This window comes from Phalacrocorax aristotelis, chromosome 2 (assembly GCF_949628215.1).
Source record: "Phalacrocorax aristotelis chromosome 2, bGulAri2.1, whole genome shotgun sequence".
NCBI lineage: Eukaryota > Metazoa > Chordata > Aves > Suliformes > Phalacrocoracidae > Phalacrocorax > Phalacrocorax aristotelis.
Genome location: NC_134277.1, coordinates 10,306,592 through 10,320,917, shown reverse-complemented (window position 1 = coordinate 10,320,917; position 14,326 = coordinate 10,306,592). Strand labels below are relative to the sequence as shown.

Genomic DNA, 14,326 nt, shown 5'->3' with positions numbered 1-14,326 from the left:
TTATCAATCCACAAAGTTCAGAGATTAGTTAATGTAAAGCTTGAACATCCATGTAATCTTGATCACTTTTTCCTTTAAAGAAAAAAAAAACCACACACAAACACCAGAAATCAGAAAGATTAGACGTTATTTCTTTTTAGGTATATTTTTATAATTTAACTCAGGGGTTTCATGTCCAATATTTGTACTACTCTAAAAACAAACCAAGCATCTAAAGTTTAAATCCTGGGTTTTACCCCTCTCATCTGGTGGTTTTGCATTTTCTTGAAAAATATCACTACATATCACCAACTTCTTTATTATGAAATCATTATACATGGTTTTATAGAAGAGATTCATTAATAGATTTTCTGTAAATTTCAATATTCAGATTTAGCACTGTAGTTCGGAAGAACCACCATTTTTCAACTACCAGAAAGGATAAGCTCTTTTCAAGTGGGAAAATGCACACTGCCTCAGCCACAGGCTATGACAGAGTTAAATTCACTCCGCTGATTTCTGTTAAGTATCTACTTTAATCATACCAAATTAAATTATCTGCTCCCAAAAGTAAGTACATAACGATCATTTATTTAGAACCTTGTTTCTCTCCCTAGGTGTCTTATCGTCCACAAAGGCTACATGATTTATGTGTACTTGCCAGAATGGCATTTTGGGCACCTCTGGTTTAAAAAAAGCGTCAAATTCCTCCTGCGCAATGGGACAGATTAAATGACCCATTAAGCTTAATTTAGCTGAGGCACCACTACAAGTTAATTAGTTAAAGGCATGATTTTCAGTCTAGGTCATAAATTGGGCCCAGTTTCCCACTGAGACCATTTAAGTTAATGAAGAGAATACACTAGAATGAGAGGAGCTCATACAGCCTGCGAAAGGTCACTACTGCCAGGGCAGCATGTTTGGACACTTCAGAATTGCAAGGTGTCACAGGTATGAGGCAGCATGCGCAGCCATTGCTAAATGAACGATACCACTCTTGAGGCTGCTTTAGGCTTATGCGCCTCTTCATATTGGACCAAGAATGCAAAGCAAAGTTTTAAAAAAAAAAAAAGTAAAAACATCAATGTTTCTGGTTTTTAAAAAAGCAAAACAATATAAGAACATTCCCTAAAGAATTACTAAAATAGCCTCACGTAATGCGTAAGTATCTTCAGCACAAGTATGAAGCCAGGCTGCTCGTATTACACCAGAATGTCAGTCTTCCAAACAACTTTCAACCACAGGTTAAGCTTAGCAGTGTTACGTTTATTAAGTAGTAGTAATGTACAATCACTATGAAACTGTTAAGCCAAGATTAGCAATCACTCTGGGACACTGATCAGACGGCCAGTAGTGACTGAAGTCCCAGTACAAGCACAGTTTTCATCACTATTTAATATTAAAGCCATAGTGATAACCTGAAGTCTATGAAATTATGCCCCTAAATATTTTACAGAGACAGAATTTACTAGTTATTCAAAGTAAAATTTTGATGAACAAGTCTTGCAAATCTCATTATAAGAACTACGTTCCAAGACTCATGTTTTCTTTTTTTTTTTTAAATAACTGTATTCAATAATATATATCAACTTTACAGTGAAAAGATGAAAGCGCTGCCCCTCTGAAAACAAGAACAATTCCCAAGCACTTCACAATAATCAGGTTTTATTCTATACCTCCAGTCTGGCTTACTGTCACTAGCTACAGCTAGGTTTCCAGTCTTGTGGCCTTTTTCTTTAACTGGGTTTTAATTGCCATCTTTCCAGACCTTATTCAGAATTTATCAAAATTCCTAACAACTAACCCAGAGCAATGTGCTTTTCCAGTAATCCACCTTTGGATCCCACCACTCGCCATAGAGAATCAGAAAGGAACTTCAGAGGCTGGCTCCTTCTGTTCAAAACTACATGGTACTTCTGGGTATATCTTGTTCCATTCTCTCTTAATCTCTGCTACAAAACAAAGAAACTACCGAGCTAACGCAGCAACACCGATGTTCTTAATGCCATACAATATCATCATCAGTCAAATCAAAGATGTACTGAGAAGCCACGAGAAGAAAAAGCATTCAGCTTTAATGGAGTGACATACGTCTATACTACGAGTTTCTTCAAGAAGGAGAAAAGCCTCAGAACTATTAAACCAATAGAGAGATATTTGTTGTTTCCTCCCTCCAAAGTCTCTGTTAACTTTAGCCTTTCTTTACAGTCATTGAAAAGTTATTTTCAGTTACTATTATCTTTATTTAGCATCCCACTTTGCAGACTTGCAGCCTTTGTTTTTAATTATAATTATTTTCTATTACAGCTGTAAATGCTGTTAAATAAGCAAAGGCTTTGTAACAACCTTTTCTATCTTTTAAACCATTTGACCCAGTATGTTTCCTAACGGAAAAGTGCATTTTTGAGCTCTTAGAACATATAATTTTAAATAAATTATTTCTGCTTAACTATTTCCATGTGGTTTAATTAAATAGCTATACTTTACCCTGAATATTAAGTCATTTTAAAGTTAGTTTCAAAACAAGACAAGTGAAGCATCTTTCAAAAGACTATCATTAAATTTGACAAAATCATTTGGGCAAATAAAAATTGGGCAATTAAAAAAAGTGGAAATTAATGACAAAAAATCTTTTCATTCTCTTTTGAAATGGCACAGTGTTTACTACCTTAAAAACAAGCATCAAATGTCCTTTGAAAAACACTCAAAAATAACGTTTAGAATAGCTGTTTTGTAACTCTTGGCCAGGTCTAAAATGCACTGAGAATAGGATAAAAGATTGACACCTCCTGACACGATGATGCCTGGCAAACCCAACACCTCCAAGTCAATCATAAGTCAGAATTAGCAATTAAATGTCTACTTTAATTTAACAAATACCTGTATGAATTAACTTCATTTTCACCATGAAAGTAACTCCACTGGTATTACTGACACAAATCTTAAGTGCCTCTACTACTTATTTCTAAAATTGGTACATTCAACTGTTTTGGAGCTATTCAAAAGCTTAAATTTGTAAACTGCTTTCCGTTATAAGATGTTGAGTAGAGCTTCCATAACTCCTGTATTTATCCGATGTGTAGCTAGCTTGTTATCACAAATAATTGCAAAGCCCCAATACGGCTTCTTAGAGGAAATAGATGCCATACTCATACAATTAAAGTTCTGTGTGACTTCTTTATTCATTAAACACCCTTTTCCACACAGTTCACCAGCAAACCTCAAGTCAAAGCAGTGATGCATTTAAACTCAGTAATTACTATCCAAGGCAATGTACTACTTGCAACAATAAAGCGGGCATACTAATTCCACTGCTGCTATGATCTTCAGGTCTCACATCCTGCTCTAATGCAATTAGTCTACAAAGAACTAATTACCCTAATCGAGCAATCACAGTTTCACTGACATCTTACTTCCTCTAACAGCTATAAACACCATTCAGCTAAGATAGCACCTAATTAGTTTTCTGTATCACTGTTTACAATGCAGTTTGAATTGATTATGTTTACAACATTCCCTAAATACTTACTTTACTACCAGCAACTACATACTTAGTCAAAACTATTTGCACCAGAACAGCGTTAATACTTATATGGATCTTACTATGATAATAAAAACATCAAAAATCTGCTATTTTAACTGACATTTGTGGTTTGCAGCCTTTGTAAAAGAATGCTGTACAAATGAACAAGTCTCTTATCTCCACCTCAGGTACCAAAGTCATTCCCAAACAACAACAGTGATTTTCAATAGTTAGGAATCATTTTGATTTGTAGCAAGAGAGATTTTGGCTATATATTTAAGAGGGTAGAGAACAAGCTGGTTTCAGTGTTCAGCTAGCTGGAGAGACTGTGGAATCCGTATCTCCGAAAGTTTTAAAAACAAGCTAGACAAACTTCGGCTAGAACGATGCTTAACACTGCCTCTGAGCAAGGGGACAGATAAACTCCTTTCACGGATCTTTTCAATCCCTATTTGTGTGTGATTTTCTGATCACAAACACCACCTGTTCCATAGTCCTCAGTGTGGTGATAGAATACTAACTTATTTGCAACTCACTAAACAAACCAAGAGCTTACACTTCTGGATTCAGTGGTTACTCCAGAGACAGCACAGTGAACAAGAAGAAAAATAAGAAATAGAAAGAATCCACTCTTTGGTTTGCCTGGAATTATTATTTAAATTCTGAAATTCTTAATTATTTCAGCTGATCATAAAAGAAAACACAGAAAGGCACGCAGAGGGTATTTAAAATAAGCCTACCTAATAAAACCAATTTTAGATGTACCACAGTTCAACATGACTATTACTTATACTTGCCTGACTTTTGGCACCATCATTCGGTGTTGTACCATTAGTGTGTGGCAGATTGATGCCATCAGAGTAAAGACCTCTTCACTAGCTGAATCCCTCCAAACCATATTCAGTAGAGTGTTTGTCTGCTGCTTTGTATCCAATTTCTTTAGACACTCCTCAGTTATGTACTGAACTGATATTCTTCCATCACCCTACAAGCATATCAAAGAAAATGTTGCTTTACGTCTTTTTAATGATCAGGTATCCCCTTTTAAAAATTTAAAAAAAAAAAAAAAGAAACCCAGAATTTTACCAGAACATAAAATTTTCTCACACAATAATTAAAACGTAAGCACATATGTATATCCCAGTAGCATTCTTAGAAGCAGCCACAAGATCCAACTTAAATCCCTAGGTAGGCAACTGTTGGGTTGTGGTATCAATCTTCTCACTTAGGCCACTGGGAAAGAGTCCCTTTAACGTAAGCATGTTCTGCAACACTTGGATTCAATAAGGCAAGATCAATTACTGGCATAAAATATGCAAATAGTCATCTCTTCCCCTGACATCAATCAGTTTTGGGCATGAAATCCAGTAATGGATATCTACTCTAAGTTCCTTTACAAACAGTATTTTCACATTCATAATCCATGAGTTAACAAGCAACAAGAAACTTCAGGGTGGCTAATACATGTGCTTGTGTAGTACCAGAAGCATATGAAGAGGAATGCTTTCTCTTGACACAGAACTGAGTGGAGCTCAACATTTTATTTTCCTTATTCCTCTCTTTATCTTGTCCCCAACACAGCAAAGCAGTCTGGCTCATTCAAGGATACAAGTTATCCAATTACAAATTTTTAAGATAGAGGCATTCCCCACCCACCCTCTTTTTTTTTTTTGGTATGACAGGCATGCATGAAAACATGGATATATAAAAAAAAAATCACAGGAGAAACACAAAAAAAACATATTGCAATAAATAGTATTATGTATTAAAGCCTCCTCAGAGCAGATCTTCTCTAATTTACAAATTACTGTAAGTTACCTGTGAACAGAAATTTATGCTTTGTTTTTACCTGATCAGCTCTTAAATATCACAAATATCTCCAAGCCACAAGTAGAATCTGCCAATGTTCACATCACATACAGTGTGTGCGTGTCTGGCAAATGAAGTATTTTATTCACACTCTCTTGGTAAAGATTTTGGGGTAACAGTAACACACTGCATTTAAAAATGCACAAGGAAAAGGCTGCATGTATTCCCCAGCAGTACAGGTCTTCATAGGAGGTTACTCACAATATTGAGGCCTTAAAAATGCTGCATCTTTCAGAAATGTACGTCAACTTACATTAAATAATGCCTACTTACATAGGAAGAGTATCTCTTAGAAGAGCTGGTCACTTTTGCTTTCAATACCTAAACAGCAAGATGCCAGGAAGCCCCAGAATGCCTGAGATGGAAATCCACAATCCCCAGCTCAGTGTGTTGAGGCAAAATAATCTGAGACTTTTTTTTTTTTCTAAATGAACCCTAAACGTGGTGAAATATCACACATTCCACAAGGAAAGACTGCACACTGTGTAGGTTCTTTGAATGGTAGTGTCTTTTGAGAGATTATATAAGGGCCAATAAGGAACTGCTGAATCTACGTCTCTTCAGCTTTGGTTGTTCAAAGCCTTGACCCGAGCACCAGGAGGTTAAAGTTAGCACAAATTCATTTTACTGGTGGACGTTTAAACTACGGTGACAAATTCTGTTTATAATACAGTCTCTATACATTATTATAGAAAGCAGTCCTTTGAGGACTTTCAAGGTAATGAATATATTTAAATACAGAGCTAATTCTACAGAGCAAATACTGTAGTTGAACTTGTAATATTCCCATGAGAAACAAAAACTGAAAACACTAAGGTGGAAGATCAGAACTCTATGTTTTGTAACATCTTAGCATCACCACAGACTTAAAGAATACAGAGATTAATACAGTCTCTGTCAAATACAAATAAGAGCTGAAACTTTTTTTGTTAGATAGAAGCTCTGTCCTTCAGCAGATACCACCTGTATTTTAAGATTTCTTATTATAGTAAGGGTTTTGTTTTTAATGTAAGCAACCAGTGCCATTTGCTTACAGTGAACACCCATTTATTTTTAAGAAGTAAATATGCTCCCTTCGACATGTAGCTAAAAAAATGCCAGACTTATGGTGTTCATGTTTTTACCTATATTTGCTGCTGCTATAATACAAATTCATTCAAAGAAATTTTGTACTGCTTACTGGTGTAGTTGTCATTTTACTGATATCTTCATCCTCATCTTCAGAATCACTGTTTGCATCTTGACAACTTGTACCAGCAGTAGACACAGGCAGCTGAGAGAGAAATGTCTGGAGTACCCTCAAATACACAAGAAGTCCTTCCTCTGACAGGGATCCTAAAGCACATGCATTGAAATAAAAGATCGTTAGCCAGATCACACTGTACTGTAACATGTATTTTACCAGAAATACCTGACCAAAACACATTATGCCAAATCTTCCAAAAATAAGCGTGTCATTTACTCAAAAGGGTAAGAACAGCTAATAAAACAGATCGCTCCAATACTTTTATCCACAAACTGTCCTTTTTGCTTGGCAATGAACCACGTTGTGGAAATATATCACATATTAACTGAAATATGAAAAAACAATGAATTAGCCATTCAGCTTTCTCACCCAAATATGTTTCTCCAACTGTTAACACAAAGTAAAAAAGCCATGGGGCTTGATCACTTCTTGAACATCCACTTTCTGCTAATAATAGTGCATTCAGAAAGAGTTCATAAGGGAAAATGGTCTGCACATCAGCAAGCGCTGGAATGATGAAATGGAATATCTGATCTGTAAAAGGTGCTGCCAGAAACTCCTCTGTGAAGGCTGCAAAAATCTGCTGCCTGAAATGAAGAAAAATTGTCTTTACAGAAGATACAGGCAAAATGTCCCACAATTATATCCATGGAGTAATAGATCAATTTGCAAGTTTGAACACATCCATGAAGGAGACTGCAAAGACGCGCTCCATTAATCCTGTGCTAATAAACCAAATTTCTCAGATTTCTCAAAAATGAACTTCTTACACTACATGCTTTTTCTGATGATCTTAACAAGTAATTTTATACTTTAAACTTTTCATGAACTCACAGAAATCTATTCTGAAGTTAAATTTGTTGTTTATATTCTTGAAATAAAAAATAAATTTAAAAACCACGATTAGTCTTTTTCCCACAATATACCACTTTAACACAAAACACTACCACATGATAGAAGCAGAGTGTGATTTTTGTTCCATCTTTCTACCTACCTGACTCTTTCTTCTTGTAAGCTAAAGATTTATTTCTCTTCATAAACCTCAGCTCCTGTCAAAGTTCTGTTTAACTCAAAAATCCTTTTAATCTGCCCTTCGCTGCATCTCTGCTCTCATCTAATTTTTTCCACACATATGTTCCTACACATTGTGATACCTGCTACTCTGCGCTGTTTACTGTAGTCTTCAGCATTTCATTGCTTTTTTCTTACACACACCTGAAACTACATTGCTTCATCAATGAAAAGAATTACCAAAAAATCATTACTATCACAAAGAAATCAAACTGCACTGAAAGAATAACTAAACACTCAACAACAAACTGTGCACCTCTGACAAACATAGAATATTATCTTTATTTACCTTGCACCTTCTGGACAGGAGCTATATATAAAGTGCAATGGCTTCAGAACATTCTCCAGAAGTATTTTTGCAATAGGGACTCGAGAAACATCAGAATACTCAATACTCGAGGGAAGCTTATTGTTAATTAACAAATAAAGCGACTTGTAGTAGCCTGCAAATAAGAAATATCACTTTTTAAATAGAGTATTTTCTTTTATATAAGTATAAAAGAACTTATTTTTCAAGTTAAAAATATTATATTAAGTATATACTTTACAACTTATTGCATGAACCTTTCCTTAGAAAGACATTTTCCAATAGTCCAAATCACATTCACATAACTAACAGGATATACCAACAACCTCTTTGAAAACATCACTTTATAAAACCATAGATAGATAACTGCATTCAGAGTTAGTTTGATTTTTCAAAGACCGACCACTCCTGGTGATGAAGTGAATAATTTGATTTTTTTAAACAGTGACCTATGAAAGACATTATCTTCTCCTCTGAGTGACTCTAGTCGTGCTTGACAGCTGTCCTTCTACCCTTTCAGAAATGATGAATTTTCCCCTCTACTCCTAAACAGGTAAGAGTCCTGTTGGCAGAACGTCTCAATTCTATAAATAACTTACCTTAGCAGGCTGAAGAATACAATTACTGTTCCCAGAACAGGGATCTCTCAGACAGCAATAAAACACATTACCACCCAAGCCATAAAGACTTGCGTAGAGGGTAATCTATTTTCGTCTCACTAAAAGTACCAACAGAATCATGTGATTTCATTCTTCTTAAACCAACTTCCTCTTGCTCAATGAACTCCTAAATCAAGACTCAAGTTCCATTACTACACGAACCACTGTAAATGCATAAATAGTGTCACATTATTGAGAGGTCCAGTCTAAGACTCTTTGTCGGGAACTACCTAACCTGACATACAACACAAGTGTAAGTCACCATAAAGGAATAACTTAGCAACGCTGACACAATGCACATGGAAGACAAATTACATACAAAACCATATACTAATGAAAGCTGACTACAGGTTCCTTACAAATTAACCATCATAGATGACTAGGAGATGGAACATCTGCAGTTGCACACAACTGCTGCTTTTTGTTTTGACTCTTAGTCATCAGAAAGCAAATTCTTTTTTTTACTAAAATTTATGATCTAACATCTTGATAAAATTTCATATATCAGTTATAAGGACTGAGTATTATACTAAAAGAACAAAGTATAATGTATTAAAGTATTATGGAAGATATACTGTTATATAGTAAGCAATGAGACCAACACAAATACTTCTACAGTTTTAGTCATGCCTGGCAAGTAAAATAAATGTGCTACAGTAAGTCTTTCTTTTTTTTCCCCCTCATAGCGACTTCATCATGCAGTACTTAAGACCAAATCCTTAATAACAGGATAGGATACCCTAGTCCACTGAATGTACTTTAAAACTTAAAAACATAGAATTATTCCAACAATTAACTAACAAACTGAAAGGTGCTCTTTTTACATTTTATACCAATGAAGCCAGATCCGAGATGTTTATTTCATGCTTTTGTCTTTTCTTGCCATCCACAAGTCTTGCAAACTCAAGCTACTATATCAGAACGCCAAACTGATTTTTTTGCACATTCCCAGAGTAATTAAGTTTCTTTGAGACAAAACATAATTTTGGTGATAACTACACAATTCATTAACTCTCAGTATGTTTGCACAGGTGTAACTGATTGCTGTTTAGCAAACAGTTTTGCTGATGATGGTACAAGGAAAATAAAAGCTAGGTCACCATCTCTTTGCTAAGGTGTCTCTAGGGTTAGCAGGACGAAAAGGTGATGCCAGTTTACAATAATAATGAACATTAGCAGTTATAGAGAACAGTACTGCAAAACAATGCCCAACTTTTACACAACTAAAGCTTAGACCTGGCACTGGGTCTGTGTGCGTGTGCGTGCGTAAACAGCTACTGGAGTAAAACTTCTATTAGGTAACATCCACCTACTCTCAAAATCTGTGGTAAAAGTCTGTATAAGTAACTTGGTAGAATATTCAATTTATAAACGGAATTTCCAAAGAAATCAGAGAGTAATTTCTCAAGCAGTGGTCTCATTACAAGCAAAATATCCACCTAACGTATAGGTTAGTGTATGCAGTATCTAATTCATCGTGCCTGTGGTAAAGACAAATTGTGATTGAACAACATGGTGTTCAGGTATTACATATACCATTTCATTTTTGAGTACTTCCCAGAACTTCTAGTTCCTAGCTACTCACCTTTTTGAATCATGTAGTGCAAAATTTGTTCAATTAATGATGTCACATAGCTGACATCTTGTAAAACAGGCAAATAAGTATTCTCAGATGAAAATACCTCAAGCATTCTCATAGGAAGTGCAACATTCAGACTGTCATCATTGCAATTTTGCAATAGCCTGTAAATGAAATGAAATAAAAATTATTTAACAAGATATTTCTCTTATTTCACCACAGGCATATGCACACTGATTTAAAAATAAAACTAAAAAAAATCCTTTTCACATTCACCTTAAAATAACTTATTTCTACTTGGTTTCCAAATGTTGTCAGTAGTTTAGCTACATCGTTTTCTTGGCACCTTTATAATAATAATTCCTGACTTTAGGGTTTCTATGAATATGGATGGCACTCTCTCTTTAAATCCTACTAAATTCTTGATTTCAATGACTCAACAGTTTGGAGGTCTACTTCACGAACAGGAAGAGAAGGAAAGAATAATACATGTTTTTCCAACATGTATTACTACGCATATTAAAAATGAAATCATGAAAGCCCCAGAGCAAGATGGGCTGGGAAACGTCATAGGTCTAACTAAAACAATACGTCCTTGATTACAGACTGAAATATTAAAAATACAGCCAACCATCTCCTTTTAGCAAATTCCTTATGAAACAACTACCAGTAACCACCAAAATGGTGAAGATTAAGACCCTATTTAGAATTAAAAGGATTTGTTAGTACGAGATGTAAATAGGCATAGTTCCCGTACCAACGTGCTTTCTTTCCCAGCCATTCAGAAAGATGGGACCTATCAGCAAAAATTTTGACACCATAGCCAAGACATATAATTATTAAAAAAAAAAAACCAAACACCCACCTCTGACAACACGACCTTTTTTGCAGATGTACCTTTTTTTCCATAGCATCAAAAGCTACAGCTGCTCAAGAATCTGAACTTATCCCAGGCAAGCACTTTTTTGGCTACCTGTCCCACTGCTCACTTTCTGGGCTTTTGCTGAAAATTAAAGTAGCTCAGAAAGCAAGTAAAGACACCCATCATCATGCTGGCAAGGTGAAGTTAAGAAGAGCTTCCTTCTCCATTCTCCCTATATGTATACGCAGGAACAGCTCTTTCACTCCTTTTGCTTTCCCACATCACCCAGTCAGGAAGGGCGAGTGGGAATACTAACAGAGCTGCATTTACAAAGCCCCAATTTCAACTGTAGTGAAAGCATACAATTCAATCCAGTGACACCACAGTTGTGTTCCACTGCATGGGGACTTTGAAGCCCACTACTCAAGCCTTCTTTAGCATCTCGTGCCACTGTTTGTCAATCATACATATAGTATACAAAATTGTAATAACACAAGGTTCAGCCACTTGAATGAAGCAATTGTCTAAAAAAGCCTCAACATTTAAAGCCCTGTTCTAAAGCTCTGGAGAGTATAACTAGTTTCTATTATTGATAAGAACAAATACATTGCTCTCTAAAACTAGGCTTTAGCTGCCAGCTGTTCAAGTCACCTTCATGGATTTACCTTCCTGTGATCCTCCCCAGTTCCTCCCACTGCAAATTATACACATACTGCTGAAGCCAGTAATGGAACTGCTTAACATGCCTTAAATTCAAAATAAAGTGTAAGGAAAGGCATCTTAAATTATACTAGTTTTAAAACAAAATATATCCAAATTATGTCCTTGGAACATCAGTCTAACTCAGATAATACCTTCTAATCACTACCAGTTCCCAAGAAAACCTTCTGGTTTCCACAAATATTGCTAATGATATTGCTATCTGCAAACAATTAAGAACATACTTAAGCCTATCCCTAGGCAGGGCAGCCCTTAAGCACTTGTTGAACTTGAAAGTCAATTCCATTGCTCTTACATAGGAACAAGTAACCTATACTACAGCCTACATATGTACTTAACATAAACAGTCCTCTCTAAGATTAATTCACATTTAATACTTCACCTTCTGCAAAAAGAAACAGAAAAGTGCCCAACATCATTTCAAATCACTTTTTAGGCAGTAACATGTAGAAAAAAAAATTTACCTGCAACACAGCCCCAACAGTCTTTTTATTTGGAATAAGCAAGTAAGTCTGTCTGGACCATCCAATTGCTTAACAAACTGAGAACTCTGTTTAATTAAGTTTTGACACATCCATACCTGGGAAAAGATATGCACATGTTTACTGTTTATAACAAGTTATATTATTTATTGCAAACAGACAGTAATCTTTCAATCCTGGTTTCGATATCTTTGGAGGACTTACAAAACACATAGCAAGACAAACATGTTCAGCTGAGGAAAAAAAAAAAATCGTTACACAACATAAACTATGTGACTCCTAACACTAAACTTCCAAAGTTAAGACTGAATTACACTTACAAATAACTTTACTCTTGCAACAAATTTATCTGTTAATTTTTGGTTTTTAAATAGCCATGTATCTTCAACATCCATTATTAACACCCACTATGAATTATACTTAACTCGTACATTTGTGAAGTTTGCAGTGAGTTTGCAATTTATATGCAGGCATTATTGACCAGTGAGGAAAAAAACCAAAACCAAACACCCTAGGAATGACCAGAGGGCTAAGTGGAAAATATTGTTTAAAAAATAAATTCTAATAGAAGTATATTATTTATAATAAACTACTGTGAATAAAACAGAATTTTTCAAGGCTTCATTTCATTTATTGTGTGCGTGCACGCATGCGCATATAAAACCTAATTTTAAGTTATTCTGTCTAAACAAAAAACAGCAGAGTGCAGGCCAGCAAAAGCCAGGATTCTTAAGTGAATTTACTGAACTGTTCAAAGCCTTTTTTGCATCCCTTCAAAATCTTTTAAGTGAAAGAGTACTTTAGAAGTGCATGAAATAAAAGTACTATGGATCAAGTATGTAAGAGTACTCACCAAACGCTTAGAATCCTCATTCTGTCTATAGAAAAAGAGTAACTGACGAACTAGAAGAGTCAAGTTAGCTCCATTAGCAGTGGAAAAGGCTCCTCCAGACTGGGCCAAATTAGCACAGCGATCAAATTCACTTCTTTGGATAGAGTACTTAAAAATAAGACATGCACCAATATATCAACAATGGTTATGATTTAAAATAAGAGATGCAAAATTTTAAAAACCTCATTTCAGTTTCCCACCCGAAGTGGTAGCAAAGTAGTAGAATGGATTCAACACATATTTGTTAAGAGATCAAAACGTACACACAATATCACAGTTAAGTCCATAAGCTTTCTGTCATTCACAAAGTACACGTTGCAACAAATTTGGTGCTTTTCAAGTAAACAATACCACATCAAACATTTTCATCTAGTGCACTCAATAAATACTTGTACATTTAAACAGTACAACTTTTTCTTAGAATAATCTACCCAACAGCAGCTTAGAAAGAATATCTTTTTGACTCAAACTGCCATCTTAGTCACATTGGGGAAAAAAAGCTCCACTGATGCATGAAAGCTGCTAATATCCAACTGTTTTCATATGTTTTGTCAGCTAAAAAAAACATTGTGTAATCCCACTGAAGTCCACTGTCACACACATGCTTTGCTGAATGAACGTCCACCTACTCAGATATTGAGGTTCAAATGAAAACATCAAGAGGAAATGAATTTGCACGTTGTGGGCACACAAAATACTCAAAAGGTGAAGATTTTTCAATGGAATTACTTATTACTAGAAGTCTCATCTTCAGCAAAACTGTTTTACATCTTTCCAAACAAATACAGTACGTACTTGATGTTTTCTGTCTCTGTACCCTCTTACAAATGACTGGATTATTATTGCATTTTTCAGCCTCCGTCTTTCTTCCTGTAAAGCAAAGCAAGAAAATCTAAATCAGTATTGTGGACTGACTCAAATTTCTACAATTTTATCAAATATATTTCTATTCAAAAGGATTTTTAAAATTAAAATTAAGCACTAATCATTAATAAAGCGTTTGAAGGTTTATATCCAATATACATAAAAACATAAAAAGCTTTCTCCTTGATTTAAGTATAAATTTGCCATTAAGATATTGAGTATTAAAAATTTGTGGTAATAAGTACATAATACTACAGAAATAAAAATAAACTT

At 35.1% G+C, this 14,326-nt stretch overlaps 1 protein-coding gene across 3 annotated transcripts in view; it reads right to left on the bottom strand.

Moving 5' to 3' along the window:
• UBE3C (ubiquitin protein ligase E3C) overlaps nt 1-14,326 on the bottom strand; it is a 76,798-nt gene that overhangs the window by 49,552 nt on the left and 12,920 nt on the right. For all 3 annotated transcript variants that reach the window (XM_075082374.1, XM_075082375.1, XM_075082376.1), the window contains exons 3-10: nt 13,985-14,059; nt 13,151-13,297; nt 12,280-12,395; nt 10,240-10,397; nt 7,978-8,131; nt 6,987-7,204; nt 6,552-6,706; nt 4,300-4,487 (exon numbers count right to left, since the gene is read on the bottom strand). In XM_075082374.1, the coding sequence (XP_074938475.1) occupies nt 4,300-4,487; nt 6,552-6,706; nt 6,987-7,204; nt 7,978-8,131; nt 10,240-10,397; nt 12,280-12,395; nt 13,151-13,297; nt 13,985-14,059 (1,211 nt within the window). The remainder of the gene's footprint in view (nt 1-4,299; nt 4,488-6,551; nt 6,707-6,986; nt 7,205-7,977; nt 8,132-10,239; nt 10,398-12,279; nt 12,396-13,150; nt 13,298-13,984; nt 14,060-14,326) is intronic.